At 40.1% G+C, this 16362-nt stretch overlaps 1 protein-coding gene across 5 annotated transcripts in view; it reads right to left on the reverse strand.

Moving 5' to 3' along the window:
* Nucleotides 1–16362, reverse strand: part of CREB5 (cAMP responsive element binding protein 5) — a 418280-nt gene that overhangs the window by 19564 nt on the left and 382354 nt on the right. For all 5 annotated transcript variants that reach the window (XM_025380685.1, XM_025380688.1, XM_025380690.1 and 2 more), the window contains one exon: nt 1821–2144. In XM_025380685.1, the coding sequence (XP_025236470.1) occupies nt 1821–2144 (324 nt within the window). The remainder of the gene's footprint in view (nt 1–1820; nt 2145–16362) is intronic.

Consider the following 16362-nt stretch of genomic DNA (forward strand, 5'->3'; position numbering starts at 1 on the left):
TCAAATTTTAGCAAGACCAACCTGGGCTCTTTCTTTTTAGTATACAATTAAAAGAAGTAACTGTTCATGAAGCTAATTATAATAGCAATTAACTAATTGCATATACAATTGGCCACTTACTGACTTGAAACAGAGGGCAACTGGCTAATTGGTAATTAGCTAGTGAATGGCTTTTATATTCAAAGAACTGTTATATAACTTGCCCTGTGAAATAACTTGCCCACAAAGGTGACCAAACCTTGATGTTCTTGTTTCCTTATAAACTAAGTACCTATGTGAATCAATTTGACCATCGTTGACTTTGTAGTTTTTTTTTTTTTTTTCCTTTCTAAATACATGTTCTAGTATGGCATTTGACTAAAAATGTGACCAAAAAGGTTCTCTGGGTAACGTTTGATTGCTATACAATTTGCTAAACTTCTATTATTTTGGTTTGGAATAACATATTTTGAACACTGTGCCAAGGGCTTTACAGAGATTCTCTTATTTAATACTCATAAGAGCCTAGAGTTTAGTCTACTATTACCCAGCCCCATTTTGCAGATGGAAAAACTGAGGGTTGGAGAGGTTAATCGTTTCTGTTCACAATCACACAGTGAGGAAGCCAGGAAAAAAGTTAAGGTTATCTCACTCTAATGCTCAATTCTTATTCACAATGTAGAACACCTCTAAGGACCTTGTAAAAGACAGTTTATCTAATAAATAGCTTAGAGAGTTGCTTGTGCCTGATCCATTCTGTGGATGGCTGTCCAGGTTTGGTGCACGTTAATGGAGGGGGGCTCAAGAGTTCAAAAAGCTGCCTGGTGTAAGGTCTTGTCTCCAGGGGCAGATGACAGAGGAGACGGTGAATAAGTGTTATTTGATGGTTCCACGCTTCCGACACCCTTCTGATCCAGCTGGTTGGAAGCTGGCAGTGTGGACTGGGTGGAGGGTATGGATGAAGGTCATTCTGCTTGAGGATCCAAAGTGTCTAGGCCCAGCCATGCTCCTGGACATGCCCTTCATCCACTTACTAAAACTCACTCCAGTACAGGACTCGCCTCTCTTCTTGGCCGTGGGTGACATAACGTCTGCCTGGTCCCCCAACCCTCTTTCAGTTTTGTCTAAATGCTGGCTTTCTTTACAGCCACTCCTTGTGACTCTCCCCCACTGGGATTTGGCCTTTCTCTTGGTCTGATCATCTACAGAACTTGGCTCTCTTTCTGTTCCCTCCAACGCATTTCTCATTCAGGGGGATGAGTCACCTCTCTTCACCATTTACACAGCACCTTATGCCCTAGCATCCGTGATGGAGCTTCTTTGTCTGCCTTGAATTGTTACTCTTTAGATTTTTTAACATTCACTGTTACTCAGAAGATTGCCTGTTGTATTTAACTTCCATTTTACAGGTGACAAAATTTAGTCTCTATGATGTTTTAAAACAGCAGCTAGAACCAGGGTTAGAATTAACTTGTTTTTCTCATTCTTAATTCACATCTTTCTTCACAAATTTAAATTCTTCCTAATCCATCGATTCATATTACTTTTGGGAGGGGCTAACTTTCTGACACACTGCAGAAATAGATTTTGGAGAACTTAAAGTTTATACTTGCCCTTAGAGACTAGACCTGATATTATTTAGTATATTATTTATAGAAATTGTGATCTGGTAGGGTCTTATGGGTAAGGGTTGCCTCCTAGGAGATAAACAGAGCTCCCTAGAATGTGAGATAGAACACCTGGGCTTGTCAAACAAGATTGCTGCAAATGACCCCAGCATTAGAGCTTGCACTGTTAAGAAAGAGAATAAGAAGGGGAAAGAGATCACAGAAAAGGTCTACCTGTGCTTGGTTGCCGGTGTGCAGGGGCGGATGTGGCGAGGTCTGGTGATGTGCTGGGTGTGCATGAAGGTGGGAATGGGAGTGGTGATGTGGATGGTTCTGCTGGTGATGGGGTTGAGGGTGAGGATGGTGCGCTGGGTGCTGGTGCTGGTGTGGGTAAGGGTGGTGGGGTGGCAGTGTCTGGTGCTGATGTGGGTGCGAGTGCATGTGATGGTGTGGCGTCTGGTCCTGCCGGGAGCCCATCATCTCCATCATGTGTCCCATGGTGTTCATGTTCCCATTTGACATGGCAGCAGGGTGGTGAGTCAGTGCAGCCTTCAACCTCTGAAACAGAACAAAAGGGAGGGGAGGGAACAACTGAAGTCAGTCATGTACATGATAGAGATTTAAAAGCAAAATGACTCACATTTTCAATTCTATATTTTAGATACTATTGTTAATGTTTCCTACCAGTAGCTGTCTTGCTACCAGTACAAGATAGCTTTTGTATTAATTTCATATTTTCTTACATATTGTGGTCATTAGGAGGGTCCTTGTCAGCCAAATAGGTTAATTCAACTGTCAAAGCCAATGGACAGGATATCCTATCAAGAATTACACATTCTACTAAAAGGTATTTCCTATTATCCAATCATGCATTATATCGTATCTACAACTGAATGCAAGCATACACCAAAGAGTACCATTCAATATGATAATGCCATTGAACAAAGAGCCTCCATCTGGTGTGCCACTGTATTTTTTTAATTTTTTTTTTTTTTGAGACGGAGTCTCACTCTGTCACTCAGGCTAGAGTGCAGTGGTGCGATCTCGGCTCACTGCAACCTCCGCCTCCTGGCTTCAAGCAATTCTCTGCCTCAGCCTTCTGAGTAGCTGGGATTACAGGCACCTGCCACCATGCCAAGCTAATTTTTGTACTTTTAGTAGAGATGGGCTTTCACCATCTTGACCAGGCTGGTCTTGAACTCCTGACCTCGTGATCCATCCACCTTGGCCTCCCAAAGTGCTGGGATTACAGGCGTGAGCCACGGCGCCCGGCCAGCCACTGTATTTTGTAAGAGTCACAAGAACAAATGCTCTTGCTTCTCAAAAGATTTCTCAGACACAGAGAATAAATAATTTCAAAATTTAAAATGCAGAGAACTAATCTGATTTTAGGGCTTAAACTTAGAGTTAGTAATTTACGAGCTTTGGAGGTAATGTGTAGGTATTTTCTGTTACCAATATCTTTCTTATGGTCCCTTCCAATACTCTAATTTTTCTCACTCAATAGCTTTCTTTTGACTTTGAGAAGGGAGTGAGGAAAATAGAAGAATATGGAGTATTGTACCTCCTTTGATGGCCACATCAACCGGCCAGATATATTTCTAACACAGAAGTATTATCCATTCATAAGCAGACATGTACACAAATAACTTGTACCTGAGTCTAAAGGAAGGGTCAGCAAACTTTTTCTATAAAGAGTCAGACAGTCAATATTTTCTTCTCTTATCTTCTGTCTCAACTACTCAACTCTGAAACTGTGGTGCAAAAGCAGCTGCAGACAATGTGTAAATGAATGAATCTGCTATGTTCTAATACAACTTCAGGGACAGGAAATCTGAATTTCATATAATTTTTACATGTCATGAAATGTTATTCTACTTTTGATTCTTTTTCCCCAGTCACTTAAAACGTAAAAACCATCCTTAGTTCATGCACTGGACAAAATTAGGCAGCGGGCCAGATTTGGCCCTTGGGCCATCATTTGCTAACCCTGTTCTAAAGGTTCAGTTGATAATCAGCTTAGTCCCAGTTTCTTCAAATTGTTTCTTCTGTGACACAGTCAATTATCATCATATCCCGAGGGGCACAATATGCTAAGGACTGTATAATGCAGTTACTCGTTGGAAATATATCTTATGCAGAGATGATTGTCTAATTGGCAAGCTCCCATTGGCTTCATGAAGTATTTACCAGGGGACTCAAAGTTCTCTCCAGATTTATGTTCTTATCTGATCCATGATAGTGGTGTATAATTGCTGGGCAAGGAAACAGTTGTATTTAAATGATGATCAAAGCTACCATGTGCTAACATTGTACAATATTAATGATTCTCAACCGGTTACATACACTATTGAAAAATACCAATTCAATTAATCAAAATCCTTAGTTAAACATAAAAAGCCTCTACCTGCTAAGAAAAAAAATAAATAAAAAACAAGAGGAAAGGATGGTAGATTGTATGTTAATATGAGATCATCATTTCAAATATTTTCGCATCCTGATTCAGTAACCACATAGTCCACTTCTCGCCTCTTTCATGAGCAATAGATACTGCACAACAACTACTCAACTTCATAATCCTGAAGCAGTTCAGCATCCTAAATGTCTGGAAAAGATGAGATGCTGGCTGCTGGGTATTGTGTTTCCTTTTTTTTTTTTTTTTTTTTTAGATGGAGTCTTGCTCTGTTGCCAGGCTGGAGTGCAGTGGCACGATCTCACTGCAACCTCCACCTGTTGGGTTCAAGCGATTCTCCTGCCTCAGCCTCCCAAGTAGCTGGGACTACAGGCATGTGCCACCATGCCCAGCTAATTTTTGTAGAGACAGGGTTTCACCATGTTGGCCGGGATGGTCTCCATCTTTTGACCTCGTGATCTGCCTGCCTCGGCCTCCCAAAGTGCTGGGATTACAGGCGTGAGCCACCATGCCCGGCCATGTTTACTTCTAAACAGAAGAGTGAACTAACACTTCTCATCTCCAATTTTGAGCAATGATTTCATTGTTTTTATAAAAATGCTTATTATAAAAATTTAAGCAATGCTTTGCAATGAAGTCAGCAACAATGAAGCCAAACGCGTTGTTTATATCTGGTGGGTGAACAGCATTCCAGACAACTCTATATACGTATATGGAGAGATGAAAGAATAACTAGAATAATTTTATAACTGTGGAATTAAAATAGCATGTAATTATAAAAACTTTTATTTGACTATGGCATAGCAAAGAAATGAAAATCCGGAAAATTGCTGGGATTTAGATACATGTTTCTTTACCCTAAGAGAAGTTTTTAGATGATATCTCCGAATTTAAGGATGAAAAAATATGAAAAGAGGTTATGTTGAAATCATCATGCCTTTTAAAAAAACTGACATGATGGAAAGTATGGATGGACTTTCTAAACTATTCCTTGTAATTTCATTACTATAAAAGTATACTTTTTATAATAAAAAATCAATTACTACAACAATATTAGATGAAAAAGTAAAAGCCACTTGCCTAGCCTTCTCCCCTAAACCCCAGTTGTAACCACCACATATCCTCAGACATTTGCTTTGCATTTATTAGGATACATTTGTGCAAGCCCTTTTAATACATAGTTTTGTATCTTGCTTTTTGTCCCTTTAGCAATATATCCACAAAATAGGTAATAATAATGGCTATCATTAGCTAAGTACTTGCTATGTGCCAGTTCTTGTTCTATATGTTTTACAAATATCAAGCCACCTAATCCTCAGAACAACCCTGTAAGGCTAAACGAGAGGCAAAGCCACTCTACCTCCAAAGCTTGTTCTCTAAACCAGGAGAGAAGGTGCCACAAGCCATGCCATTCACGCTTTGCCAAAAACAGAAATGAACTGTGTTTTGCCACCGCCCCATCATCAAAAGGAAAAGCAGAAAGAGTGAGAAGGGGCTAGAAGAGCTGACAAGAGGAGAAGTTATTGCTGCATGGTCCAGCAATGGCCACGTGCAAGTGTTACTCAGCACACAGCTAGGGACCTGGATGCGCTCTTTCTGAAATTTAGTGGAAGGGAGAATGGATGGTAAAGAATTTCCAGGAACTTCATCTGCAGCAAAGAAAGGATTATCCAGGGCTCAGCATCTTCATCTCCCTTGTATTTGTGAAGAATTGATACTTACATTTCCCCAATCCAAAACACAGACATGATAAGGGCCATGCATCCGTTCTCCCTGCCTCTACTTCCTCACCCTTGGCTTTAACCCTTGTAAGTCTGTCTAATGCTCAGGGGATGAAGGTCAAAGCCCTTAATATGGCCTAGCTGTGGTCCCTGCAGGGCATAGGCCTGACTTCCCATCAGCCCTTTCTCTTCCCAGCCAGCCACACTGACCAACTTTCAGTGCATCATGCACCCCTAGACATGGGGCCTTCGTGTTTCACAATCTTCTTGCCTAGGATGCTCTTTCCCTTTCTTCAGACATTCCCTTTCTTCAGTCCAGCCTTCTCCTTAGTAAACTTCTCCCTGGTTTCCTAGTGTAAATCAGTTCCTGTTATATGATCCTAGTAGAACCATATTTCTTTTAAAAAATAATTTAGTTTGTAGCTATATACTTTTAGTATGATTATTTAATTAATATTCATCAACCATCTCAGATTGTAAGCTTAGAGCAGAAACCATGTTAGAATTTGCTCAGTGTTAAATTCACAGCTTTAGCACAGAGCCTGATACATATGATACACTGAATTCATATTTGTGGAATGAATGAAGGAATGAATGAATTAAACTTTCTGAGACTTATGATAAATGCAGCATTTTAATCTTGGATCACTGTATCTGCTATTTATGTGGGAGGATGATTTTATTAGTCAACCAAGGGTAGCAGAATCAACTACAGAAGTCATGTAGGCAGATGGGCTGTAAAAATACAGTCAAAACAGTTTCCTGCTCCACACCTTGCCTGCCCTCTAGAAAACATTAACAGAGAAAAGAAAACAGAAGTAAGTAAGAGGAATGCCTGTTAATTTTATCTTGATGTATTTTCCTTGAAAATTTGGCAAGGAAAATAAAAAATCTATGTAGGAGTGGGTCATTGTGCCATCCCTTCAAAGCTACAAACAACTTTTCCACCTTTAATTAGGAGCAAATGGAACCTGACAAATAAATATGATGCACCAGATCTTCATCTCTCAAATAATTAGCTTATACTGTTAAGGGAAATTACTTGATTGCCTCAAGTCTATTCTTGTACTGTTCAGGCCAACACAATAATGCTAGCAATGCTTATAACATTCTACTTAACTATTTATTTACTCAACAAATGTTTATTGGGCTTCAACTATGTGCCAGGTACCATAATAGGCACATTGTTATTTGCCCACTATTTGAAGGAAATGGAAGATGCATAAAGCCAAGTTTTTAAAAACACCAGAGAGAAGAAATACACATTTAGATGTGGAGATGAAGACTTTTGATCACCCCTCAGAAAATCACAGGCCTCTGGGTTGAGTCTACCCTCTGAGCAGCAGCCTGTGTGAATGCAATGAAGATAAGTGATCATCAAGCTGCTCTGCATATGCCACATTGAATATTCTCCGTGTCATTTCAAAACAGTTTGGGACACTCCTCAAAGTCCTAAGGAGCCTACTGTGTCCCTGGATCCTGGTGCCAACAAGAGCCGCAGTTGCACTGTAAATCATTCAAATCTCCCAAATATAGAAATTTCTACTCCACTCTCTTAGGGATGATAAATGACCAGTAAATGGGTCTAGGCTGTATTTTGCAGAATGATTTTTCTTTTTGAAGTTGAACTGTGTCTTGTTTTAAATAACATTCCACCTAATACCAAGAAAAGGCAGCATTCCACCTAATGCCAAGAGAGAGGAAAATTAATGAGTAAATATACATATATTTTTCAGCTATAAAACCCAGGGCTATTACTGACATGACTGCAAGAAAGAAAGAAATATGATTCTTGTCAACTTTCTGTCATCTTCTTACCATGTTCATTTATATGAGAGAAAATTAGGAGAGGCGGCGAGAAGCCTGACGCACAGCTAGTTTCAGTCGAAAGGGGTCATTTTCATTTGGTCCATGTATTTTCTAAGCTCCTGTCCACTGTCTGTGATGGGAGGGTGGGCCTGCTGCCAGGTTCTTGGTAAGGAACCAACTGTCCACCTCCTCCCATCCCAGTGTGGCCACTGCTGTCATGGCCCAGCCCTGGTCCCTCTTTAATTTCCCGTTTAGCTCAAGTTTGCATCATGGCATGTCGGGTGAAGCCTGGGTACACCCACACGTCATTACCGCCACAAGCATGCATGCTTGTGTGCCTGCGTGAGTGTGCACACACAGAGCACACCCACCCACCCACACCCACCCAGGGCAATTTATCTCCCATTAGCAAGTGGCTCATGCCAATTAGAAACATTTGTGGAACTGTGAAAACATCACTTCTCCATCTTCGACAAGGCTGACTGCTTATGCTTTATAGACTCTGAAAGCCGAGCCGAATTATTAAACATTAATTGAAATTCAATTGAGTGAGAGTGAGGAAGGTTGGAGTATTCTTTCCAGAAAGGTTTTAATTATAAATGGCTGTTGGTTTTTGCTCCAGAAAAAAAATGTGAAAATATCAAAAGGTAGTGTTTCTGGGTTGACCACAGAAGTAAGAGGCTGTCTACATACAAATATGACAAAATCTGAATTCATATTTCCTTTTGAATACAAAATAATTGTCCTCTGTAGCCTTTCCAAAGCATTACTGTAATTTCTCTTTTTTTTTCACTTTCCAAACACAGTTGATCCACAAAAGCAGTCAACACAGGCTTCTGAATGGTCCAGTCAGTGGTTTGAGACCAAAAGCCTTCACTGCATGAAGCCTTCACTTCATTGCTTTTAATAGCAATGATTACCGACTTCCTCTAGGTATCAAAGATTTCTGAAATTCTTTCTGAATTACTAAAGAAGCCCAAATTGATATTTATCCACTGACTTTAACAACTATAAATGGCCAGCTTAGATCCCCAATGCTTTCAAAACTTGGAGATGTGGCAATAGACAGAAAAACAACTGTTCCGTGCTGTGGACGGGATTAACTAAGATCATATTTGGCTTAATCACTTGGAATAAAATCTGTTCCTTTAAAAACTTTCATAAGGTAACTCAGTTTTGATGGTTCTACAATTTAAGTATTCTGATTTAGATTTTGGTTTGCCAATAAAACTTCAAATAAGTCCGCCAGGTTGGAAGGAAACATTACCCAGGAGGAAAAGGATTCCATAAGACCTAGAAAAATAAATATTCCTTTCATTTGTCACATCACATCATTCAAACTTATTAACTGAAGATATTAGAAAGGATATAATTAGTAAATAACACAAAGGAGTTGTATTATATATAAATCAATACTCTAGTCCATTGGCAAATGATGCACGAAGTATCACAGGATGAAGTACCACGCTAGCTCATGAGTAAGGACGGTATTTCAGAAAAGTGGAACTTCCGCAGATCTCATGTAAGCAAGAAGAAGAATTTGGTGCTTGATCAGACCTAAGTGCTAGGTGATACATTGCACTTTGATGTCTAAAAAGTCAAACCCCAGAGACAAATCTTAGCGATTTCCCTGCCAGCCTTTTTCATATTAATATCTAAATCATATATTAATTACAGTTCTGTAAGAGTGAGCCTTTAATTTATTCTTGCTGAATGAAGAAATTAATGAATGCACATTTATAGAATTATTTTATTTCAGATACCACTTCCCTGCGTCTCTTATATTCAGTGGTTGTCTTTTATAATTCAGCAGGAGGGTGAGCATTTTAAGAGGCTGTGCATTTTAGCAACTTTTAGAACAAACTGCTATCCTGAGAGCCAGAGCTAGTCTTAGCTCTATTATAAGGCAGCTCTAGGTCCTTAGAGAAGTAAACCACTTAGCGCCATGTGCCTTCATCTATCTAACAAAGGAGGGCAGGATTCTTCATTCCTATTTCATCAGAAAAAGGATCCAAGCTGAGGTTTACTAAGTAAAGAAATCTGTTGGAGAAATGAGTTGGGTGAATGTCTAAAACAAAGAAAGAAAAGTTATCATTGCAGAGAACTTCAGAAAAACAACAGAAGACTTAGAGTGAGAAGTCTTGCTTTTAAAGCCTGGCTCCAGGATGTTGGGTATTCACCTTAAGCTTCAAATTCCTCTTCTGTGATATGGGGGTACCTAATGAGATGAGAATCTGTGTAAACCATAAAGATATACAGCAGAGTCGATGGAACTGAGTAGAGTTGTTTTGTGGATGAGGAGTGGGTGGGTAGGGGTGAGGTTAATAATCAACTTTTGATGAAAAATAAAGCATAATGGAATATTATTTGTCCATACAAAGGAATGAAACACGGATATATCCTACAACATAGATGAATCCCAAAAGCATTATACTAAACGAAACAAGCCAGACACAAAATGTCACATTTTGTATGATTACATTTACATAAAACACCTAGAAATACTTAAATCATAGAGACAAAAAACCAGACTACTTATTGCTGGAGGCTGAAGGGAGGATCAAGTCACTGCTTAATGGTCCCAGGGTTTCTTTTTGAGATAATGAAAATATTTTGGAACTAGACAAAGATGATAGTTGCACAACATGTCGAATGTACTAAATGGCACCAAAATGCACACCTTAAAATAGTTAATTTGGGCCGGGTGGGTGCGGTGGCTCATGCCTGTAATCCCAGCACTTTGGGAGGTCAAGGCAGGCAGATCACTTGAGGTCAGGAGTCTGAGACTAGCCTGGCCAACGTGGTGAAACCCTGTCTCCACTAAAATTACAAAAATTAGCGGGATGTGGTGGTGCGGCCCATAATCCCAGCTACTTGGGAGGCTCAGGCAGGAGAATTGCTTGAATCCCAGAAGGTGGAGGTGGCAGTGAGCCAAGGTCGTGCTACTGCACTCCAGCCTGGGCAATAGAGCAAAAAAATAAACCAGTTAATTTTATTTTTTGTGGATTCTATCTCAATTTAAAAATATTTTTAAAAATAAAGCAAAATGAGAACCTCTTCTGACAGTGGGCTGATATAGAACACTTGACTTCATCTGAGACTTACTGCTATTTATTTTGATGTCACCTTATGTGAAATACTGTATTATGAAACAATGAAGACCAAAAAGATATTTGCCCTAGAATGGCTAAAGTCAATGCCAGGCTTTTAGTATTTGCCTCAGAATTTGGCTCCTCTGCCAGATACTGGTACCCTCCTTTTCTTACAATTCTATTATCTACCAGCTGGCTTAGAACCAAAGAGAAAATGCAGAAGCCACAGCCATCCGACTGTGTATAATACAAAGCTAGTCGAGAGTGTTTAACACGTTGGATGAAGAATCAGTATCCGCAAAGATCTTGTCTAATGAGAAATTTAACAGGAATCAGTATAACATCTTATGCTTGGTTAACAAAAACAAAACAAAAAGCATCTACTATCCAAAGCAGCTTAGAAAATATATAGCTCGGGGCTAACATATCTATAACAGAAGGGTGTGGGGATTTTGACTTCATAAAGCATCATTATGCAATGCAGACATCAAAATAGCTGATGTGATTTTTCTGCTGTATCAATAAAACTAGATTAGAGAACTCAAGAGAGTGAGTCTTGTTCTCTGCAGGGCCATGATGTGAGCCATACAAGTCCAGATCCCTCACCTGCCTGCCCCCACCAAAGATCTAAACATCACATCTAATAGTGTTGGATTTTTCTCTAGGGGAGTATCTCAATTCTGAATTGATGGGCAGGCATGCTGTTTCTATTTTTCCTCTATAACACTGGGATGAACATCCCTATATACACATCTTGGCATGTTTGATGATTTCTAAAAAGTGTTCATTAGTTTTTTAACAAAATCTGATGAATTGATCCATTTAGTTGGGTTCAATTTCTGGGCAGAGACAGTGGTGGTGGTGACAGAGTGTGTGTGTGTGCAGGTGTGCACATGTAGGGAATGAAGGCTGGGTGTCTCTTAAAGGATATCTAAAGGGAAGAAATGCCCCGACAAGTTCAGCTTTAAAAAGCCTTTTTGGGGGTCTGATTTTCTTATTCCATCAATATCCCCATACTCAGGTGAGATATTATAGATCCCCTGTTCCTTTCTGGCCACTGAGCTCCTTAAGCATTACGGCATAACCTCAGGTACTAATTTGAATCTAGAAAATATTATATCCTAGTTTCCCTGGGAATTTTAAAGTCACTAAATGCACAATGGATGTAGAATAAATATTTGTTGATTGCCAGCCTGCCTGCTGCCTGAAAGTCTCCAGTAGTAGTGCCTAATTTTGTAATATCTTTGAAGCTGTGGCCTATAATTTTCTTTACAGAAAGAACACTTTCTGGTAGTGATTGCAGGGAGAATAATGCCCTTTGTCTTGCTAACAAACACTACTCACCTCTAAAATCTCAGCACCTGCAAACCTGGGTAACTTTAGGTGAGGGCTTATTTCCAGCTTTTATAGAAGAAGAAAGTTCTATTGGAAAAAAGTAATCCCTTGTTATTTTATTTTGGATGAACTTTTAATCAGAAACACAGGCAGTAACATATGTTAGAAAAAATACATATGAAACATAGAACTTTGCATTTATAACCCACCATGGAAAATGCGTGCTAATGCAGCATTAACTTTGGGGTTTTAATTGCACAGAAGTCAGGAAATTCGGAGTTCAAGTTCCCACAGCAAACTTTACTCCACATGTGTATCACAGGGCCTTTCCTGAGTGGGTGACCTAATTATTTGGCAAAAAGGGGTGCAATGAATAGTGATGGAAAGGATTTCTCTTCAATGCTACACGTCCCCAAATCCCAAGCAAGATGGACAGAGGGCAACTCTAGCTACATAAATGGCACCTTTTCAATGCATAGTAGTTGTTGGGTATGTGCTTGGTGACGATCGTGACGACAGTCCCTTTGCAGTCCGTGCTGCAGGAGGTGCAGGATTTGGCAGTGTGCTGCTTGGGTGGGACAGCCAATCGCTACCACATCATCCAGCTCTCTAGCCGATCCTCCCCCACGCCCCTGGGAGGGTGGCTATGCTCGGCTCGCTTGATGGACATTGCCCCTTGCTCCATTCCCAGAGGGCATCTCAATAACTGATGCTTAAACTTTTGAATCTGAAATTTGACTAAAAAGCCCTTAGGGGACTGGAGATGGAACCTTCTCCCAACACATGTCTGCCCTTCCAGACAGCTGTCATCTGGCTTCCCTCCAGTTGTTGGGAAATAGCAAGATGTGTACCATTGGGCCCCTGTTGTAGACATTTGGTGTTCTGGCCAACAGGGCCTCAAACTTTTTCTAGTAAGAAGTCTCCTGGTTTTTCTAATGATAGGGTAAGTTGATTGTATGGAAGTTTAGATTGTCTCGTCCCTTGGTATCCATATCTGAGACTGTCTAATGTGCTCTGTGGGCGTCCAGTCCTGCTTTTTCTCCTTGGGAAAAGAGTGATGGTGTATTTGGGTCCTCCTTGCTATCTGTTGCCTCTGAATCTCACCCCTGCCTGAGACCTCAAAGTGTGGGGGCCCCCAGTACTCACCACTGATATGAGAGGAGTGGTGAGAGGGAGGAGAAGTCAGTGGGGGTCAGGGGAAGCAAGAGAGAGAGGGATTGCAATACTCTCTGATTCTTAAGCAGCTGCCTTACTTCCTTTTTGGACTTTCTATTAGTGGTCCAAAGTCATCGGACCAATAGCCAAATCAACTTGCTGTGACAGTTCTACCATCCTGCTAAAGAGGAGGTCTGCCTGTGAGTGGTCTGGATCATATGGTACCCAACCTAGCAGTCACCTGACCACCCAAACAGCCCATTTATAAATAGCTCCTGGACTCTGAGCACAATGAGAATCCATGATGCCATTTGTCCACTGCCTGGTCTCCCTGAGCCAGACCTGTAGAAGCCTCTGAGGGACACAGGATGGAGGCCAGTCATCACTGATAAGAGCATGGTCTTCAGTATTTCAGGTAAACCACACCAAGGAGAAGAAAGCTGTGCTCAAGAAAGCCAGAACAAAACATACAGAATCTTTTCTTCTTTCCCCTTCATGTCTACATTCAAGGCATTTAAAGAAGAGTCATTTATAATCTACTAAGAATCTGGTGCTCTGTGTGTGTGTGTGTGTGTGTGTCTAGAAAGTTATGCTTAAAAAGAGCTTTTGAATTATGCCCAAGAAGATGACAGTGCACAGCATTTCCAACTGAAAAATGAGGAACAACTTCCTTCTGAGCTGATATGCATCCAAATCATACTGGTTCTCAACCAAATTGTTAAAATTTCAGTAATAATCAGGTATTAGAAAATATTGAGCATTCTATGCTTTATTCTAGTTTCAGAGTTTTTCTAGTTTTGCTTTTTTTTTTCCATGTGATATGACAATTATTAATTATTTGGCAATTTTTTTTTTTTTTTTTGAGACAGAGTCTTGCTCTATCACCCAGGCTGGAATGCAGTGGCATGATCTTGGCTCACTGCAACATCCACCTCCCAGTTTCAAGCAAGTCTCATGCCTCAGCCTCCCAAGTAGCTGGGATTACAGGCACTTGCAACTATGCCAACTAATTTTTGTATTTTTAGTAAAGATGGGATTTCACCATGTTGACCAGGCTGGTCTCGAACTCCTGGCCTCTAGTGATCAGCCTTCCTCGGCCTCCCAAGGTGCTGGGATTACAGGTGTGAGCCACCACACCCATCCTATTTGGCACATTTTTGACAGTAGAATCACTGGCCCTTGCTAAGCTATCTTTTTACATCTCCATTTCTATTGTCTTTATGGTGTACAATTCAATGAACCAGATATCTGAATCTACTATTTCACTGCCTACAACACAAGTAATGGGGGTGGTGGGGTGGAAAGTGTGGAACCATCTCTTTAAATCACATTGTCACAACTGAGTACCATTCTAAAAATGCCACATAGAAAGCTTTCTGGTTGATTTATTAATTGAAAATGGCCTCTCTAAAAATTTATCTTCTTACAAGCTTAAGATATCATTTTCATGATCTGTCTTCCTTCCCAGCTCAAGCAATTTGTTTTCTGACTCCAAATTTCTTTTAAGCAACTGCTCACCAGGGACTGACAATAATATGTAGTAGCTTGCCCTAAATCAGTACCTTGCAGATATTAAACTATGAAATAGGTGACAAAAATTATTCCCTACCTTTTGGAGATGTAGAAAATTCCTGTGAAGAAATGTTAAGTGATCTCTTAGGAGTCACTAAAGGGAAGGAATTTGAACCTCCTGCTTTTCTTTGTGGTGTGACCTACTTAGCTGGAGAGCCTCTTGGTTAAAAGAAAGATAGTGGATGATAAAGAGCAAGATGGGGAAGGCAAGAAGAAAGGTGAGAAACAAGGACAGACAGAAAGAAGGAAGATGCGTGAGAGTATCAAGAAAGAAAACAAGTTAGCTCTAGCTGAAGGTAGAAAACATACATGATCCAAGGGCACTAGTATTTATAAATGTATAATGATAAGGCAGAATCATTCCAAAAGAGAAGTGAATACAAGATTGAGTCAAAATATTCCAAACTCAAAAGAAGCTCAATTCCTTTTTTTGGAGAATTGTCCACTCCACCCTAGTTTCCAGATAAATTAATCACCAAAGGGTTATTATCAAGTGGGTTCTTCTTTTCACCATATGCCAGCAAGATTTGGTGTGGATTTGGTGTGTCAGATAAGGAAGGAATTGCATCCTATAGGGTTGTTTTTATATGCATAAGATTATGTATGGAAATTTTCCCACTTCTGTAAGGTTTTCAAACCATAAGTGGTTAACCAGAGGCTAACAAAATGGTTAACCAAATGTGTCAACCGCTAAGCCAAGTGGAAATGGTGATGGCAGGTCTAGCAGTGGGGAGTTCTCCCATTTCTGTGACATATTCCAACCAGCCTGACTTCATATGAACAGCATCATGCTTAAGGAGCATATCTGTATCTGGAGAGCTCACAAAGGTGAAGCTCAACTTACCAGGGGAAGGGCCTTCTGCATTTAGTGACTGCTTCTCCTGCTAGGCAGATGTTGCTACTCTGGGTTTGGATTGAAACGTTTCCTCCAACATGTCCCCAAAAAGTGAGCTCACCACTTGGTTCTGGTCTGACTAACTGATGGGACCAAGCCCATCTGAGTGTGAATCTTTTTTAAAGTAGAGGAGGGATTGTTTTCCTTGGTACTGATTCAGTGCCTGCTAGTTTTTCCCTTTCTTTTTTCTTTCTGCTAAAATGTATCCTTTGATTGCCTTCCAAAGCCCATTCACTACGGGAAGTAGATCATCATTAAGCTTCCTTGGTGAGACACCACATATTGCATACTTTGCCAAGGAGGGCAACTGTCAATAGCCAAATACTCAATTTATTATGGTTGGATAACATTTGCTATGAGTAGGACTATTTTTTAAATGAACTGAACTGATTTGTATTATTTAGAAGCTTAAAATCCTTTCTGGAAGAAGGAGGGATACGTACTAAAATTCAATTTGTAAACAAAGAAATAAATAAATATTATACCGTTCTGCAACCAACCCCAACTGTTTCCCTAAACAAAAGTAAAAAAAAAGTTTTAAAATCAGTTTCCTACAAGAGAAAATGCACCTAAGTGCTTTCATTCATTCTATTCAAAAATGTTTAATTCAATCTGGGTCTACGACATTGATTTCCTTGGTGTTCTTGGGGTGGAAGATTGGACAGACAGAGACAGAGGGAAAGTAAATGGAAACAGAGGCATATTCTCATTCTCCTAAGTCTCTTTCTTCTCTCACCCCAGGTTCTAAAATTTTGATCTATTTGTGTTTTTTTAATTTAAGGAT

The sequence above is a fragment of the Theropithecus gelada genome, chromosome 3 (genome assembly GCF_003255815.1).
Source record: "Theropithecus gelada isolate Dixy chromosome 3, Tgel_1.0, whole genome shotgun sequence".
Lineage (NCBI taxonomy): Eukaryota > Metazoa > Chordata > Mammalia > Primates > Cercopithecidae > Theropithecus > Theropithecus gelada.